This window comes from Garra rufa, chromosome 9, assembly GCF_049309525.1.
Source record: "Garra rufa chromosome 9, GarRuf1.0, whole genome shotgun sequence".
Taxonomy (NCBI): Eukaryota; Metazoa; Chordata; class Actinopteri; order Cypriniformes; family Cyprinidae; genus Garra; species Garra rufa.
The window spans coordinates 8,974,004-8,992,343 of record NC_133369.1 but is presented as its reverse complement, the minus strand read 5'-3'; the positions used below and the strand labels follow the sequence as shown (position 1 = coordinate 8,992,343).

Here is an 18,340-nt window from a genome sequence, read left to right as displayed (position 1 = left end):
GAAAAAGACTCCATGTGCCTCCTCACAGATCACTCTAGCATTTAATATGAGACCAAACAGAGGTCACTTACACAGAAAGTTACACACATCATGCCTTAAATAAACATTGCACCATTCTAGAGGTAAAGGGAGACGATTTAGGAAAGTCCCATGATCATTGCCCTTTATGCATGGAGACCTCCTACTCTACTAAGTTGTTTTTTCCTCATGGGCTCAAAGTTTGCAGTCAGCTCTAACAGGTGGAGCACTTCTGATCCATCCGTGTCCACCTGCAGCTCTGGCTAACCCGCTCGCTTCTGCGAGTGTCACAGAGGTGTCTGGTGACTATTGCTCTCTCTCATCTCACACTCACACTCAACTAATGGACTGCTTTGCCCCTCCCATTCGTTTCTCCATCTCGGACTGGGAGGTAGTGAGAGGAGGAGAGGAGGCAACAGCCCACCGTTCCCCTGGGCCCTGCTACACGGCTCAATAGCTCAGCTCCTGGATGGGATCATAACCCTGAGTGCTGGCCAAGAGAAGAGCCGCTTCTCCTCACATCCAGAGTTCCTGCTGCAGGGTGGAGTTTCCATCAGGATAACAAAACTCACTCGAACCTCACCATGGCTGACCGAATGGTGGCCCCGGTTGTGGTTACGCTTCTCGTCCTGGTCGCACCAGCCTTGAGCGGATGCCCAGGCGCTTGTCGCTGCTCCTTCGCCATGCTTCAATGCCTGGAGCCGGACGGAATCACCAGCATCCCAGCGCTGGCGGCGCAAGAGAGCGAAAACGTCACTGAAATGTAAGTTGTGTTTGGTGCTTAGCTTAGAAGTTGCGTGGAAGTTCAGCGCTTGATCTTGGAAGGAGACGAAACGGGTGGCGAGTTCAATCGAAGTGATTGGCCTTCATGACTTTTCATGGGGAAATTAGAAAATTGGATATATAGTTTGTGCATGATGTAGCCTAGTGGATTTTCCAGTCAGACCATTTCAATTATCATCAGCTTTTATTGGTTTTGAAAGCATTGCAGTTAATTTGTGGAATCAAGACGTAATGCTCTAAAAGCAGAACTTTCTCAATCCTAAGGAACTAGTCAAGGACTGGAGGAAAGGCCTGCTACTTTGTGTTGCTGCTGAGCAGCTTTGTGCTGCATCTCTTTAAGTGCTTTTAAGAGTGTCAGGTACATAATCTATTCTCGGAAATGGCGAGAAAACATCTCCACGTTCATGTGTGTACAGTCAGACGGATGGTTCCCAGAGGTGCAGGACTTGAGATCAGTTTAGTGCACTTCATTCAGAATAGTGTTTATATCACTATAGCACTCATGCTTATAGTAGGAAACATAATCACTACACCTCTTACAATCATCTCAGTTTCATGCCTTCTCTCTTGTCATCCCTTCAGTGTAAACAATGCAATATTTCAATGGAAAGAAATGCTAGAAAAAGCCTGATCACTTAGTTTATCATATGCATTATATTTAAAAAGGCAATGTTTATTTTACACTACAACATTGTTTAAAATAGTCAAACCAAAATTATTCAGACACCTGATATAATTTTTGATATATTGTTTTTTACTAGCGAGTACAGAACACTCTAGTTCATGTTAGTGTGGATAGCAAAATGAACTGTGAAATATTATACCCAGCATTATATTATACCAAGACACTTTGTTTTGTAACATACCTTTCTATCAAAGTTATTGGACATTTTCAAGATGAATTTGTTCAGACGCTTGAGTTCTTGTCATGATTTATTACCATTTTCTAAACTGTAGTGAATAAACTATAATAGTGTGAGAAATTTTAAAGGTGTCAGAATAAAGTTAGGTTTGACTGTAATTCACTTGTGATTATCAAGATGGATTTGTTCAGTATGATTCACCTCATAATTTAGTCAAAACAATATCATTTCTATTTTTTAAAGCAATGCTGCATCTCATTTTCTTATGATATTTACTTAATTACCATTTATTGCATTCATGTAGTGGCATTTAGATGTTTTACTTGATTTGCGCTTGTTTGGATCACAATGTGCGCTCCAAGCACAAAGATGCTGCAAAGACCCTTTCTGATGAACTGTACATCATCATGTTTTCCATGTTTTTTGCAATCATGTTTTAAGGATCTGGCTCTCTTGGTTCTCTAGAAGAGATGAGCATTGCTAAGAATTTAATTTGGACATCTTTCTAAATATTTTTTTGCAACCTCAGATTCTAGATTTTCAAACAGTTCTATCTCGGCCAAATATTGTCCTATCCTAACAAGCAAAAACATTGACTCATGACTGGTTTTCTGGTCCATATAGTAACATATAGCTTCCAAATTGCATCCCACAATGTCTGACTTCATCACCACTGTATTTTTAAGTTCTGCACAGTTGTTTTTCACAGTACACCTGCTCAGGCGCGATTCTCTGAACTCCAGTCGAGTCTAACATTTACTACGAGCATTCAATCAATAAATGAGAATGCTCTTTCGCCACGTGTTTACACAGAACACTTTGTGCCCATGAAAAAAAACGCAGCATTTTGCCGTATTAGTGAGATGGGCAAAGTACAGAGGAACAGCGCTTCTACCAGGGAGGAAAACAAGAGACCATTAACTTCATACCAGCAGCAGAAATACATCATTCATCATGCTGTAAATTCCATTCTGTGAATTGCTCGCGAATGCACCGCTGAAAACAATAGATGAAATATTGCCCACTCGACTCGATTCAATAAGCCAAAGCAGTTTGAGATGTCGTCCCACCTGCTCTGTAATTGCATTATGGCTCTCTGGGTCACTCAGACGCTAATAAATATCTGTTTGTGCTTCTTGAACACAACTAAACAGAATCACAGATCAAAGGATTCCAGTAAAGTCAAAATGTCTTTAGTTAGCATATAGTGAGTAACTTTTATTTAGTTACCTTTATTGCAACTTAAATCGCTAGTTAATTTGAAGTAGAAGAATGAAATGGTATTTTTCTTGCAAAACATATTCCAATAATCTTTGAAAAATCAATCATTTGTTTGGCATTAATACACATCAAAACAAACTGGCTATATCATATTTCATCTCTTTAAAGACCATGTTTCAGCATGTTACAGTAAATGCAATAATTGGCGAATGCTTGAAAACATCATATTGAATTGAATTTAATTAGATGTGCACTTTAGAATCATGTAAAATGGTTTACAAAAAGTACTTCAGATATGAGTTCTGTGGTTTATTTGGCTTTGTCAATGTCAAGTGCTGCTTTCAGTTGACACTGACCTAGAGAATGAAATGTTCTGGATGATTAGAGACTTGATTTCACCAAACCATGGATGGTTTTGCATAGTTTTTGACTTCATACGATGTATCCATATTGTTTTCTAGCTCTGTATAGTTTGATTCACTGAGCCATTGTGGAGAAAGCATTAAAACTTTTCTCTAAAGGAATCTGTGTTCTCCTTCCTGGAAGTACATGTGCTTTTCAACGAAACTGTGGAACTGAAAAGTAATCAATTTCAAAATACTTCAGTGATGGTGCTTATGCCTCATATTAACGGCTGCAAGGGCACAGCGCTAAGCTGCTTGGCGATGGTCTTGTAGCCCATTCCAGCCTTGTGTAGGTCTTCAATCTTGTCCCTGACATTCTTGGACAGCTCTTTAGTCTTGGCCATGGTGAAGAGTTTGTAATATGATTTACTGCTTCTGTAGACAGGTGTCTTTTATACAGGTAATAAACTAAGATTAGGAGCACTCCCTTTAAAGGAGTAGTTCACTTTCAGAACAATAATTTACAGATCATGTACTCACCCCCTTGTCACCCAAGATGTTCATGTCTTTCTTTCTTCAGTCGTAAAGAAATTATGTTTTTTGAGGAAAACATTTCAGGATTTCTCTCCATATAATGGACTTCTATGGTGCCCCCGAGTTTGAACCTCCAAAATGCAGCTTCAAAGGGCTCTAAACAATCACAGCCGAGGAAAGAAGAGTCTTATCTAGCAAAATGATGGGTTATTTTCTAATACGGAAAGACGAGCATTTGAGATTAAAAAGTATATATGTTGAAAATGTTTTTAGAAGACCCTTCTACCTCGGCTGGGATCATTTAGATCCCTTTGAAGCTGCATTTAAACCGCATTTTGGAAGTTCAAATTTGGGGGCACCATAGAAGTCCATTATATGGAGAGAAACCTTGAAATGTTTTCCTCAAAAAACACACTTTCTTTATGACTGAAGAAAGAAAGACATGAACATCTTGGATGACAAGGGGGTGAGTACATTATCTGTAAATTTTTGTTCTGAAAGTGAACTATTCCTTTAAACAGTGCTCCTAATCTCAGCTTGTTACCTGTATAAAAGACACCTGGGAGCTAGAAATCTTGCTGATTGATAGGGGATCAAATACTTATTTTACTCATTAAAATGCAAATCAATGCAAACTTTTTTGAAATGCGTTTTTCAGAATTTTTTTGTTGTTATTCTGTCTTTCACTGTTCAAATAAACCTAACATTCAAATTATAGACTGATCCTCTTTTTGTCAGTGGGCAAACATACAAAATCAGCAGGGGATTAAATAAATTTTTTCCTCACTGTAGTTGAATTTCAACCTGCTCTTTCATTTTAACCCTCTAGCTACATAGAGAGCCAAACCTACCTGGAGAACATCACAGACGTAGACCTCGCCAACTACAGAGAACTGAAGAACCTGTAAGTAAAACACAGTCGACAAAACATATATAAGATTCCAAAAGATTTTCAAGTAACTTTAGATTTGAATGAGATTTTGTGCATTTATATTTGTGTTTCAGGACGGTCACAGATTGTGGGTTGGTGTACATCTCTGAAAATGCCTTCCAGCATAATTTCAAGCTGCAGTATGTGTGAGTGTTCTTTACATATGCATCTGGCGTTCCCACAATACACTTGGGTCTCAAGGCTTGTACCTGTCAATCACTTCAAACCCTCTTTCCCTTCTGATGAGTGAAGCTGCTTTATTGGTCTCAGGCGGTAAAAACCCAAGACGCATTTAAAATTAGTTAGCAACCAAATCACTTTTGAGGAAAACATTTCCACATTTCACTTCCTGAAATCATTTAATTCCATTAATTGTCCCTAATTCAAAAGGAAATTAGCAGAGATTAGATCATGATCATCATGTATTCCAAGGGTGTAAGAACAATCTGAAAACTGTGTTTGGTGGGGTGGAGGAGACTTGGAATCATCTTGGCTCATGAATATTCATTTATTATTTTTATGAAATGGCCAGTGTTGATGGATGATTTCTAGTCCAAAAGCTTGATAAACCCGCCCACTCCAACAAAAAAATTAACCTGATTTGCTATTTGCAATGCAAGGTGTGACAGTTCTGTCATTATTTATTCACATTCCTAACATTTCAAGCGAATATGCTGTTATTTTTTTCTATGGAATTATTTAATCATGCTGTAAATGAGACTTAATCATATGGAATATACAGTAACTGGATGGAAAAGAATACAGTTAAAAATATATACTGTATATATATTTTTAGTTTGGGAATGATATGTATGGAAGCACATTTCCGCCACTGAAGGTTATTGCAACCTTTTTTCTCACAATTCTAACTTTTTTTTCACAGAGTTGCATGATACAAACTCGTAATTCGAACTTTTTTTTCTCAGAATTTCGCAATGTAACTTTATAATTCTGATTTTTTTCACAGAACTGTGTGATATAAATTCACAATTTATTTTGCAGAATTACATAATATAAACCCACAATTCTTACTTTTTTCACAGAATTGCGCAATGTAGAATTGTGAACCGTAAACGTGCAATTGTGAGTTATAAAGTCAGAACTGCACGATACAAACTTAAAATAGATTTTTATATAAACTCACAATTCTGACTTTTTTCTCAGAATTATGAGCTTTAAATTTGCAACTGCGAGTTATAAAGTCAGAATTGTGTGATATGAACTCAAAATTCTGACTTTTTTTCACAGAATTGCACCATGTAGCCTCACAATTCAGATTTTTTTTCTCAGAATTGTGAGCTATATACTTGCAATTGCAAGTTATAGTCAGAATTGCATGATATAGTCAAAATTCTGACTTTTTTCTCAGAAATGCATGATATAAACTCACAATTCTGACTTTTTTCTCAGCATTGTGAGCTATAAACATGCAATTGTGAGTTATAAAATCAGAACTGCATGATACAAACTCACAATTCTGACTTTTTTTCTCACAATTGCATGATATAAACACAATTGCGAGAAATCAAAACTCCAAAATTCTGACTTGCAACTTTATATCTTTTTTCTTGGAAATGTGAGGTTTAAACGTGAAATATCGAGTTATAAAGTCCAATTTTGAGAGGAAAAAAGACGAGTTGCGAGTTTATATCATGCTATTTTGACTTTATAATTCACAATTGCAAGATTATATCTCACAATTCTATGAAAAAAGAGTTGCGAGATGTAAACTTGCAATTGCGAGAAAAATGTCTGAATTATGATATAAAAAGTCGCAATTACCTCTTTTTTTCTTCAGTGGCGGAAATGGGTTTCCATAGATATGATAGCGTGAATAAATAATTAAATTGTAATTTTTAGGAGGAAATAATTATTTAAAATCTTCAAATAACAACAACAATGGTTTCTAAGCCCTTGATCTCATGAAAATCATGTATACAACAAATCACTTCATGTCATAACAAACCCGTATACAAGCTCTTTCTTTATGCAGTTATTTTCTTTCCTTTTTTTATTTTTGGGTGAATTATTTGGGTAAAACAAATATCAAAATATAATCATATGCTTATGATTTCTTTTGAAATCATGTACACACTCTTAAAAATAAAGGTTCTTTATTGGCATCAGTGGTTCTATGAAGAACCTTGAAAATCAATGTAACCTTTCAAATGCAGAAAAGGTTCTTTATAGTCGAAAAAGTGCTTTAGATTTTTATTGTTCTTCAAAATGGTTCTTTTAGGAACTGTTCACTAAAAGGTTCTTTGGGAAACCAAAATTGGTTGTTCTATGGCATCACTGCAAAACACCCCTTTGGGACCTTTATTTTTAAGAGTGTACAACAAATCTAACATCACATAGCAAAAAACATTACCACTTTAGCAAAAGCTTTAATAGAATAAAACTGCATAACACAGATAAATACTCTAAAACAGTCTAAAAAGTGACTTAATAAAGCTGATTATTGGTGTATTAGAAAATACTATTCAAAATTTTGCATTAAATTCAAATTGTTACTTGAGTCTTCATAGTAATTTCTTAGGAAAAACCATTTAAAAAAATTTTCAGTGTTGAAGCATAACCATTTTCAAAGCATCCTTTTTAAAGGAGTGGTTCACTTTCAGAAACAAATTTACAGATCATGTACTCACCCCCTCGTCATCCAAGATTTTCATGTCTTTATTTCTTCAGTCATAAAGAAATTATGATTTTTGAGGAAAACATTTCAGGATTTCTCTCCATATAATGGACTTCTATGGTGCCCCGAGTTTGAACTTCCAAAATGCAGCTTCAAAGGGCTCTAAATGATCCCAGCCGAGGAAAGAAGAGTCTTATCTAGCAAACAATCGGTTATTTTCAAAAAAAAAAGAAAAAAAAAAAAAAAAAGACAATTTATTTACTTTTTAAGCTCTGTGTGTACTCTATGTATTCCAGTTCATGACAGTTATGTCGAAAAACTCCCATCTCATTTTCTCCTCCAACTTTAAAATTGTCCTACATTGCTGTTTAACTTTTTTTTGTAAAGGATGTTTGATTTTCTTTGCACGTTCCATTTGTAAACACTAAGATGGAGGTTTTCCGACATACCCTAACTGTCATGAACTGGAATACACAGAGTTCACGCAGAGCTAGGCAAGACGAGCATTTGAGGTTAAAAAGTATATTAATTGTAAACGTTTTCAGAAAATAACTGATCGTTTTGCTATATAAGACCCTTCTTCCTCGGCTGGGATCGTTTAGAGCCATTTGAAGCTGCATTTAAACTGCATTTTGGAAGTTCAAACTCGGGGGCACCATAGAAGTCCATTATATGGAGAGAAATCCTGAAATGTTTTCCTCAAAAAACATCATTACTTTACGAGTAAAGAAAAAAAATGAACATCTTGGATGACAAAGAGGTGAGTACATTATCTGTAAATTTTTGTTCTGAATTCTTTAATAAAGCTGATTATTGGTGTATTAGAAAATACTATTCAAAATTTTGCATTAAATTAAAATCGTTGAGTCTTTATAGTAATTTCAAATTAATTTTTTCAGCATAGAAGCATAGCCATTTTCAAAGCATCCTTTTAAGGCTCAAGATGTGGCATCTATTCCCTCCTGAAGGGAAGATTTCTAATCACGGCATCAACAAAACACTAACGACATTAGCCCGAAAGGCTGTTGACCCTTATCTCCACTATCTTGTTATCATTATCTCTCAGTGTGAGCGACATGTCCACTGTTGTTGATGTGGGGGAAAGTGGTCACACAGGAGGGGGAACGGGAGGGTTCTGGGGAAACATGAGAGCATATCCAGCAGTCACCTTTTACTCGCCCACTTTGGCGTATTATTGACAACTGATGCATAATAAATACACTCCACTAAGGGTCCATTATCACGCAATCAATATTTCACAGAGGGCTGCGCAGGGCACCAGATGTGTCTGTATCTCATCGTGTGGCGCTGGAGATGTACAGTATGAAAAATCATAAGGATAAACGAGTCTATCTTTTATTCGCCTGACCCGTCCGTGCCTTGGGTTCTTTAATCCACGGCCTCCCCCTCCCCTCAACGCCAGTACGAAACGGCAGCTGCTATTCTCAGACGCTCTCTCCCTACGGTAGAATCGAGCTGTAATAGATAGGCCCCGATGGCCGACCCATCTGACATGAACTTTTGGGAGTAGGGAAAACAAATATTTGAACCCTTGCTGGCCCCCATTAGCCCTGCCACTGAGAATCTATACGTGCAAATCCGTCACCGTCGGCTGTCATATCTCTCTATTTAGCTTTGGATTTCAGCTTGTGTCTTGCAAATTCAATTAGACTGGACGACAAATATCTCAGAAATCTTGAATTGAGAAGTTTTCTCTAAACAAAACCATGCAAAATATCTATCAAACTATCTTTGCGATCAACAAACAAGCCTTTGAAATTCACTCGCTTGCTCTTAGTCAAACCTTGTCTGCGAGAAAGAGAAGAAATACACTCAACTAATTAAGTTTGAGTCCAATTCAAAGAGATGTGTGCCAGTGTTATTTAGAAATGCAGTGTTGTTGTGAAATATTTTACTGCATTGAATCTTGTTACCGCTGCTTGCCATTGCTCATATATGATGGTTGAGATTTATAGAAATGCCTAAGCTTAAATATTTTGGGCTTCGGAGCATAAAGCATCCTTTATGTTTGTGCTGCAGATATGAAAAATACCTCAAATCATGATACATTTACTTGGTGGTAGGACTTCAGATTTTTAATTGGAGAAAAATAAAATAAAATAAAATAAAATAAAATATATAGGAAAAGGTCTTGCAGGTATAGTTATTTTAGGACTTCAGATTTTTAATTGGAGGACAACAAAACTGCCAAAATAAAATAAAATAAAATAAAATAAAATAAAATAAAATAAAATAAAATAAAATAAAATAAAATAAAATAAAATAAAATAAAATAAAATAAAATAAAATAAAATAAAATAAAATAAAATAAAATAAAATAAAATAAAATAGGAAAAGGTCTTGCAGGTAGAGTTATTTTAGTATTATTTATATATTATTAGAGTATTTATTATTATTTTAAATTGGTTGTTTGTAGAATTTCGTTTTTTTTTTTAATTTAGCTTAAGTTTTAGTAACGTTTAATGTGCTTTTGTTTTTTGTATTCATATTTTCTATTAAGCTTTAATTTATTTTAGTTTCAGTTTTATTAATTTTACCGCAGCATAAACTTAATTTATTTTTGTTGGTTACCGAGGCTTTTTTTATTTATTTATTTTTTTTTTTAATTATTTATTTATAAACTAAACTAAACTAAACTAATATAAAATAAAATAAAATAAAATATATAGGAAAAGGTCTTGCAAGTAGTTACAGTTAGAGTAATTATTATGATTTTGAATTGGTTGATGTTTTTAGAATTTTAGTAACTTTTGTGATTTTTTTTGTAATTATATTTCTATTAAACTTTCATTTATTTTAGTTTCAGTTTTAATAATTTTAAATCAACTCAAACTTATTTTATTTTAATTGGTTACCAAGGCATTTATAAATATATATATATTTAAAAAAATAAAATAAAATATAATATCTAGGACAATGCCTTGCAGGTAGTGTTATTTTTGTATTATTTATATAGTTTTAGTAACTTTTAATGTGCTTTAGTGATTTTTTTGTATTTGTATTTCTATTAAGCTTTACTTTATTTTAGTTTGTTTTATCAATTTTGAAATAAACCTATTTTATTTTAGTTGGTTACCAAGGCATTTTAAATTGTCATTTATTTATTTTATTAAAGAAATAAAATATCTAGGACAACGTCTTTTGTTATTTTTTATTATTTATATATTATTAGAGTATTTCTTATTATTTTGAATTGGTTGTTTTTAGAATTTTGGTTTTAATTTTAATTTGAAGTTTTAGTAACTTTTAATGTGGTTTTGTAATTTTTTTATTTTATTTCTATTTCTAATAAGTTTCTATTATTATTTTAGTTTCAGTTTTACATCAACTTAAACTTATTTTATTTTAGTTGGTTACCAAGGCATTTTAAATATTTTTTTTTCTTTAAAAAAATAAAAAAATAAATTATATATATATATATATATATATATATATATATATATGAAAATGTTTTGCAGTGTTATTTTAGTATTATTTATATATTATTAGGGTATTTATTATTATTTTGAATTGGTTGTTGTTCTTAGAATTTGCATCTTAGAGTTTTGTTTAAATTTTTAGTTTAAGTTTTAGTAACTTTTAATGTGTGTTAATTTTACATCAACTTAAACCTGTTTTATTTTAGTTAGTTACCAAGGCATGTTAAATTTCCATTTATTTATTTTTTGAAAAATAAAATACAAATAAATAAATATATAAAAAATAATAAATAAATAAATAACTAAATAAAATATCTAGGAAAACATCTTGCACATAGCGTTATTTTAGAATTATTTATATATTATTAGAGTAATTATTATTATTTTGAATTGGTTATTGTTTTTAAAATTTTTAGTTTTAAGTTTAGTTTTAGTTTTAATTTTTAGTTTGACTCAAACTTAAACTTTAAAGTTCAGCGGTTTTTCTACTTTAAAACTATATTTAATTCTGTTACTTGCTGGTTCTGTGTGGTTGTCTGTTACATTTATTAGCAATTTCTGAGTAAAAATTGTTTCTATATCCATTTTCTTCTGGTATAGTATCACAGCAACATATTTTACACAATTTACATAAAAGTCTAATTTTTCTCCAAACAGGTTAAACTCTACACTTTATATAACATTTTTAAAGAGAAATAGTCCTATTTATTAGGAGTCTATTTAACTATTATACACCAGAGCTCAAAGAATTCAATGCACGAGAATATGTATCTCTCTTTGTCATGTGTAATTCATATCTTCTCGTCTTTTACAGAAACCTGGCCTCTAATTCCCTGATGCACATCAGTTGGAGGGTGTTCCAATCGGTCCCTCTGCTGAGTCTGTGAGTAACACACTGCACTGCCACTGAGATTTACAGAATTATTCTGCTCTGCTGGTGATTTCAAACTGAAAATGTGAACACTTTACCTCTGTCTGAAAAGTTTAAATGATAGATCTGAGGTCCTACGCATGTATTATTTTGCTGAAAGCGTGAAATAAGCATAAGAAATGTCAACTGCTTCTCTTTCGCACAGAATCTTGAGAGACAATCCGCTCACCTGCTCATGTGACATTTACTGGCTTCAGCAGTGGCACAGAAAAAGACAAAGCGACACTGATTCTCAACAAAACTGCATGTACAATGGCAACAGCATTCAGCTGGATTCATTTGAAATGGATAACTGCAGTAAGTGCACCTATCTGGGATAAAACCTATTTTTAAGAAAAAGTGTGTCGTTTTACTAACTTCTATCTGAGCTTAATATAAGCAAGTCATGCATAGATTGATTTCCCGAAACACTAGGGATGGACTGACTAATGGCAGTGTTTAGGAAACAATCATTACCTATGGTAAATTACACACTTTACCTTTAAGATATTGAAACCAAATTGTTGTGAAGGATACTTTACAATATTACATTGTGCAATAATTTGGGGCTGTAAGATTTTGTGTTTTTGAAAGAAGTCTATAAAATAGTTAAACATTATTGTAACTCAAACTAACTGTTTTCTATTAGAAAATATTTTAAAATTGAATTTGTTCCTATGATGCAAAGCTGAATTTTTAGCATCATTACTCCAGTCTTCAGTGTCACAAGATCTTTCAGAAACCATTCTAATATCCTCATTTGCTGCTTAAAGGATTAGTTCACTTCTAGTAAAAAAATCCTGATAATGTTCTCACCCCCATGTCATCCAAGATGTTCATATCTTTCTTTCTTCAGTCAAAAATAAATTAAGGTTTTTGAGGAAAACATCCCAGGATTTTTTTTTCATATAGTGGACTTCCATGGTGGCCAAACTGTAGTTTCAATGAAGATTCAAATGGCTCTACACGATCCCAGTCTTATCTAGTAAAACGATCTCTCATTTTCTAAAAAAACTCAACTTTTACACCACAAATGCTCATCTTGACCAAGCTTGACATAGGCAGAAGTACCCAGTATTTACATAAAGGACTTCTATGGTGCCCCCCGAGTTTGAACTTCCAAAATGCAGCTTCAAAGGGCTCTAAACGATCACAGCTGAGGAAAGAAGGGTCTTACCCTGTAAAAAATGACAGTGAATTTAACGGTAAAAAACTGTAAAAATGCTACGGTAAAAACCTGTGAAATGGTTAACGGTAAGTTCCCCTTCTATATACGGCGAAAAACTGTGTTGGACATTGCATTTAATTTTACGGTAGTATACTGTTTTTGGAAGTGAAAAAGAACGTAAAATTTACAGTGAATAACCGTAAATTGACATTTCCAGAATTCCCTGAATTTCATTTTTTTATTTGATATTTTTCTTTGGTTGAAATAACATCATCTTAATTTTTTTTTTCTTGGCAGTTTTGTACATTAGGGTTGTATGTTACATATAATGTTGTTAAATTGATGTTTTTTTGCATTATTTCAGTTTTATGTGTTTTATCATTGTATTACAAAGGTACAAAACAGATTTCAGTGCTTCAAAAAGTTGGTATATTACCATTATATGAGTTACGGTTTTTAGTATGAAATTACGGTATTTACCTGTAAATTTAAGTGAAAACCTTAAAATGTAAAACATTGCTACCGTATTTTTACGGTAAAATTCTGGCAACCACAGCTGCCAGTTTTTTACCGTAAATTTTACAGATTTTTTTTTACAGTGTATCTAGCAAAAAAAATAAATACAATTTATATACTTTTTAACCTCAAATGCTCATCTTGTCTAGCTCGAAAGTATGTAAAAAGTATAAGTTGTAAACGTTTTTAGAAAATAACCCATCGTTTCACTAGATAAGACCCTTTTTCCTCGAAGGGGGGTTATTTAGAGCCCTTTGAAGCTGCATTTAAACTGCATTTTGGAGGTTTAAACTCGGGGGCACCATAGACGTCCATTATATGGAGAGAAATCCTGAAATGCTTTCCTCAAAAAACACCACTTCTTTACGACTGAAGAAAGAAAGACATGAACATCTTGGATGGCAAGGGGGTGAGTACCTCATCTGTAAATTTTTGTAATGAAAGTGAACTACTCCTTTAAGCAACATTTGTTTCATTATCACCACTATTGAAAACAGTTGTGCTGCTTATATCTGTAAAAACTGTGATCAGTTTTCAGAAAGTTCAAAAGACCGGCATTTATTTGACTCTTCACTCTTAGTTTTGATCAATCTAATGCATCATTGCTCAATAAAAGAATTAATTTCTTTAAAAACACACTTGTAAATAGCAGTGTATTCAAGAATATTCCATGTACACTCTTAAAAATAAAGGTGCTTCACAATGCAACAGAAGAACCTTTTTTGTCTAAATGGTTTCATAAAGAACCTTTAAAATCTGAAGAACCTTTCTGTTTCACAAAACAGTGGTGAAAAGATTGTTCTTCAGATTAGAAAAAGGTAGGAAAGAGATGGTTCTTTAGAACCTTTGACTAAAATGGTTCTTTGTGGAAGCAAAAATGGTTCTTCGATGGCATCGCTGTGAAGAACCTTTTGAAGCACCTTTATTTTTAAGAGTGTACTCACACACTTCATATTGGTATATTTCCTGATCTTCTTCCTATTTTCCAACGTCCTTAAAACTAAAACCGGCAAAACGTCTTGTTTTCTGCAGGTATTCCTGAGGTCTTAATTCACCCATCAACACTGTCAACTCAAGAAGGTGGAAATCTGACATTTACCTGTCTAGTGACTGGAGTACCAACACCGACGATCCGCTGGAGAACAGAGCATCTACAGTCCAGCTGGACCCTGCAGGTAAACAACGCAGCTTTCAGACAAGGACAATGTCAATGAAATTGAAATCTATGGAAAATGACCAATGTGATTAACCAAGAATTTAGATTTACATACTTGAATACTTAAATCAAGATCATCTGTTGGCACTGGAGCATAAAAACCATGCAATCTTGAATTACTTGTGTTGTAGTATTCCTCATTTGTAAGCCACTTTTGACAATTATTACAAGCAAAATTGGTTGAAAGAACAGTTGTTCAAGTGCCTTATAGGTTGGTTTCTTCAAACGTAGTTGCAGGAGAGGTGTCAGTCAGTAAAATCTTGCTTACATCCATCCTTGTCCACAGCGAGGAATCTGGGGATCAAGTCTGGAGCTGATTCTCTACATGAGGAACGTGTCGTCCGGAGACAACCTGCACAACCTCACATGTGAGGCGGAGAATCGTGCTGGAATGGGAGAAGCTGTGGTGCAACTGGACATCGAATGTATGTGCTAAAACCTTCTGTCTTTTAATTTCCTGGATTTTTTTCTTAGTTTGTACAGGGTTACTTTTCTGTGGAAAACCAAGTCGCGTTGCATAAATGTCCGCCAGTGCATTTGAAAATTTGAATACAACTGCGAATAAGGTTTCCACACAAGCAAAAAAAATCTCTTCTGCTCGCCAAGCCTGCATTTATTTGATCCAAAATACAGCAAAAGCAGTAATATTGTGAAATATTTTTACTATTTAAAATAACTGTTTTCTATTTGAATACATTTTAAAATGTAATTTATTTCTGTGATCAAAGCGACATTTTTTAGCATCATTACTCCAGTCTTCAGTGTCACATGATCCTTCAGAAATCATTATCATCTAATATGTTGATTCAAGAAATGTTTATTATTATTATTATTATTATTATTAATTATATTTAAAACAATTGTAAAATTAAATACATTTTATTATGATTCTTTGATGAATAGAAAGATCCAAAGAAAAGATACCATTACAAAATTGTCAATTGTCAATGCCCAAAAGTGATGATAAAAACATTTATAATATTACAAAATATTTCTATTTCAGATAATTGCTGTTCTTCTGAAAAAATCTACTCTGTTTTTAGCTGCTTTCAACATAACAATAAATAATTTTGAGCAGCAACTCAGAATATTAGAATGTTTTCTGAGGGATCATGTGACTGGAGTAATGCAGCTAAAAATTCAGCGTTTAAATCACAGGAATAAACACGATTTTAAAATATATTCAAATAGAAATCAGTTATTTTAAATAGTAAAAATATTTCAAAATTGTAATGATTTTGCTGTACTTTGAATCAAATAAATGCAGGCTTAATGAGCGGAAGAGACTTCTTTCTAGCTTTTATTTAAATAGTAAATAGTATACTTTAATATTATTTAATATTAATATTATATATATATATATATATATTAAGTATTTTATTGTTCTTTTGCTACTTATTTATTTTTTTTAATTACTAGAATCAGTGTAGAGATACTATCATATTTTTCTTTTATTAATATTTTCATATAGTTTTCATTTTTCTATTCTAATCTTAAATGTAATTTTTCTTGAGTTTTTAATTAGTGGTTTAAATTCTGCATCGTTTTAGTCAAACACGCTGCTGTGCAAGTGTATACTTAATTTTATTTTAGTATTTTTTCAGTTAATATTTATTAAGAAAAATGCTATAACTATAATAACCCTGTTTAGGTTCATAGCTTTATTTAATTATAATTTAATTTTAAATATATTTTAGCTCACTGTTAAGGCGACATTTCCACGTCCATTTAAAGTTTCTTACCAAATATTTATATTTTACTTTATTAAAACTTTATTTCAATTAAAAAATGCTTGAATAGTTTTAGTAATGGACAATATCCCTGCTCTTGCCAGCAAGCAAAAGCATTGTGAGATTTTCCATCGAAAATCCTCCCATATGACCGCACTCCACACCACAGCAATTATCACTGTTTATCACCTCCTCTTCAGAAAGAAGAAAAACAGTGCTTGACTTCAGACAAATGTATAGCCATCAGGGGAGCGATAATGACTGTCAGGAAAATGGGATGATAACCGTCTTCAGATCTTGTTTGTTCTCTACTAATGGATTTCTCTCCCCCGTAGTCCGGAAATATAATTGTGAGGACTGATTGGCAGATAGCAAGTGTGCTAGATGCCAGTCTATCAGAATCATGTGACGGGTGGACAACGGCTCGTCAACGGCCTCTGCTTAATTAGTTTCGTGAATTAGCGGGGTGGTCACAGCAACGTGCTCACAAAATCCCGTACCGCACACAGGCCTAATTCTGATTCAAAACCTCTTTTATTAAACCCAGACACCAATCGATAATATAATTCCCTTAACGTTTGTAATGGCCTTAGCATACTGTACTTACAGCTAACCGTAGCTCCAGATGATGAAATTCACCTATGGCCATCTACTTTAACTGCAACCTGATGGTTCAATTATTTAATTCCTTTTGATTACCACAATTAGCAGAGTTCACAGATGGCTCTCGAACTCGACCGTTAACGTGGGGTCGGTGTAACGAGGACGGTTTTTAAGCGTGAACTCTAGGCCACGACACAAATGACTGCGATTCTCCGTGCGAAGCACTTTCCGCAGGCAGGGTCACGGGTTAAGAGCAGTGAAATGGTTATGAGGCAGAGAGCGGGCCGTGCGCATCAGCATGTTCTCCCGGCTAAAAGAACCATTTCCTGCATCCCACCTTCGGCAGGCTCTCAAGTGCCTCTTGTGGTTAGGTCCCCTAAACAGACAGGGATTTATTATTTATAACAGGTCAACAGGTTTACTGTAAAAATGGAGCACATTGATTCGTGGAAAAAAAATATGACGGATGTGCCAGTCATTTGAGCTATTCTGAAGAACAGGTACTGGATTTAGAAAAGCATTATCTGTACAGGAACATTAGGTGGACTTCTTTAATTGAGCGTGAATGCTGAAGGCAGCTGTGATTTTAAGCAGCAACTGGTTTTAACTTAATGCAAATGAGCTGTGATGCGAAGCAATGACTACCAATAGGAACACAGAGAGCTGAATTCACAAAATTGTCACAAAATCACAAATTACCAAACCATTTTATAATGCACAGGTTGAAAGGTATTCTTTAAATATTCTTTATAATAAAGGCGAAAAAAAAATCTTCAAAAAAATGTATTATTTAAAATACTTTGTTATTATTGGGGTTGCAAAGATGCAGAACATTTTCAGAAATTGACAAAAAAATTTCAATAAATAAAAAAAATCTTTTGGAAACATTCAAAATTTTTTAAAAAGTTTACAGATATTTTGCAACCCTAGATATTACAATTACTAGTATAAATAGTATAAATTTTAAATTATACATTTTTAAACAGTAAGCCAATTTTAAAAATAGTATATATTTGTTATCGTTATTATTATTATTATCATCAATATTAATATATACAGTATATATTTTAAAGTATATGTTTTAAACAGCATGTAATTTTAAATTTAATTTTAAAAACAGTATTTATTATTATTATTTCTATTATTGTATATATTTTAAAGTATATTTATTAAACAGTACATATTTAAAACTGATTTCAAAAACAGTATATGTGAAATAATAGTAATAATAATAATAAATACTATTTTTTAAATTAACTTTAAAATACACTGTTTAAATTTGAGGAAAAAAAGCTTATAATAATAGAGTAGGAACCTATGGGATATTGTTTAGATTGACAAATATATAAAGGCTGTTGCACATTTAAAAAAAAGCAAAAAGCAAATATAAGCTACAGAAGAAGGGACAAAAGTGAGACAAACACACTA

The 18,340-nt window shown here is 33.2% G+C and overlaps 1 protein-coding gene across 1 annotated transcript in view; it reads left to right on the top strand.

Moving 5' to 3' along the window:
* Positions 1 to 271: 271 nt before the first annotated feature.
* The window catches only part of LOC141342962 (high affinity nerve growth factor receptor-like), a 39,528-nt gene continuing 21,459 nt past the window's right edge, over positions 272 to 18,340 (top strand). Inside the window, exons 1-7 of the mRNA XM_073847551.1 lie at positions 272 to 781; positions 4,593 to 4,667; positions 4,769 to 4,840; positions 11,584 to 11,652; positions 11,846 to 11,997; positions 14,396 to 14,538; positions 14,866 to 15,004. Of these exons, the coding sequence (XP_073703652.1) occupies positions 603 to 781; positions 4,593 to 4,667; positions 4,769 to 4,840; positions 11,584 to 11,652; positions 11,846 to 11,997; positions 14,396 to 14,538; positions 14,866 to 15,004 (829 nt within the window). The 5' untranslated portion in view covers positions 272 to 602. The remainder of the gene's footprint in view (positions 782 to 4,592; positions 4,668 to 4,768; positions 4,841 to 11,583; positions 11,653 to 11,845; positions 11,998 to 14,395; positions 14,539 to 14,865; positions 15,005 to 18,340) is intronic.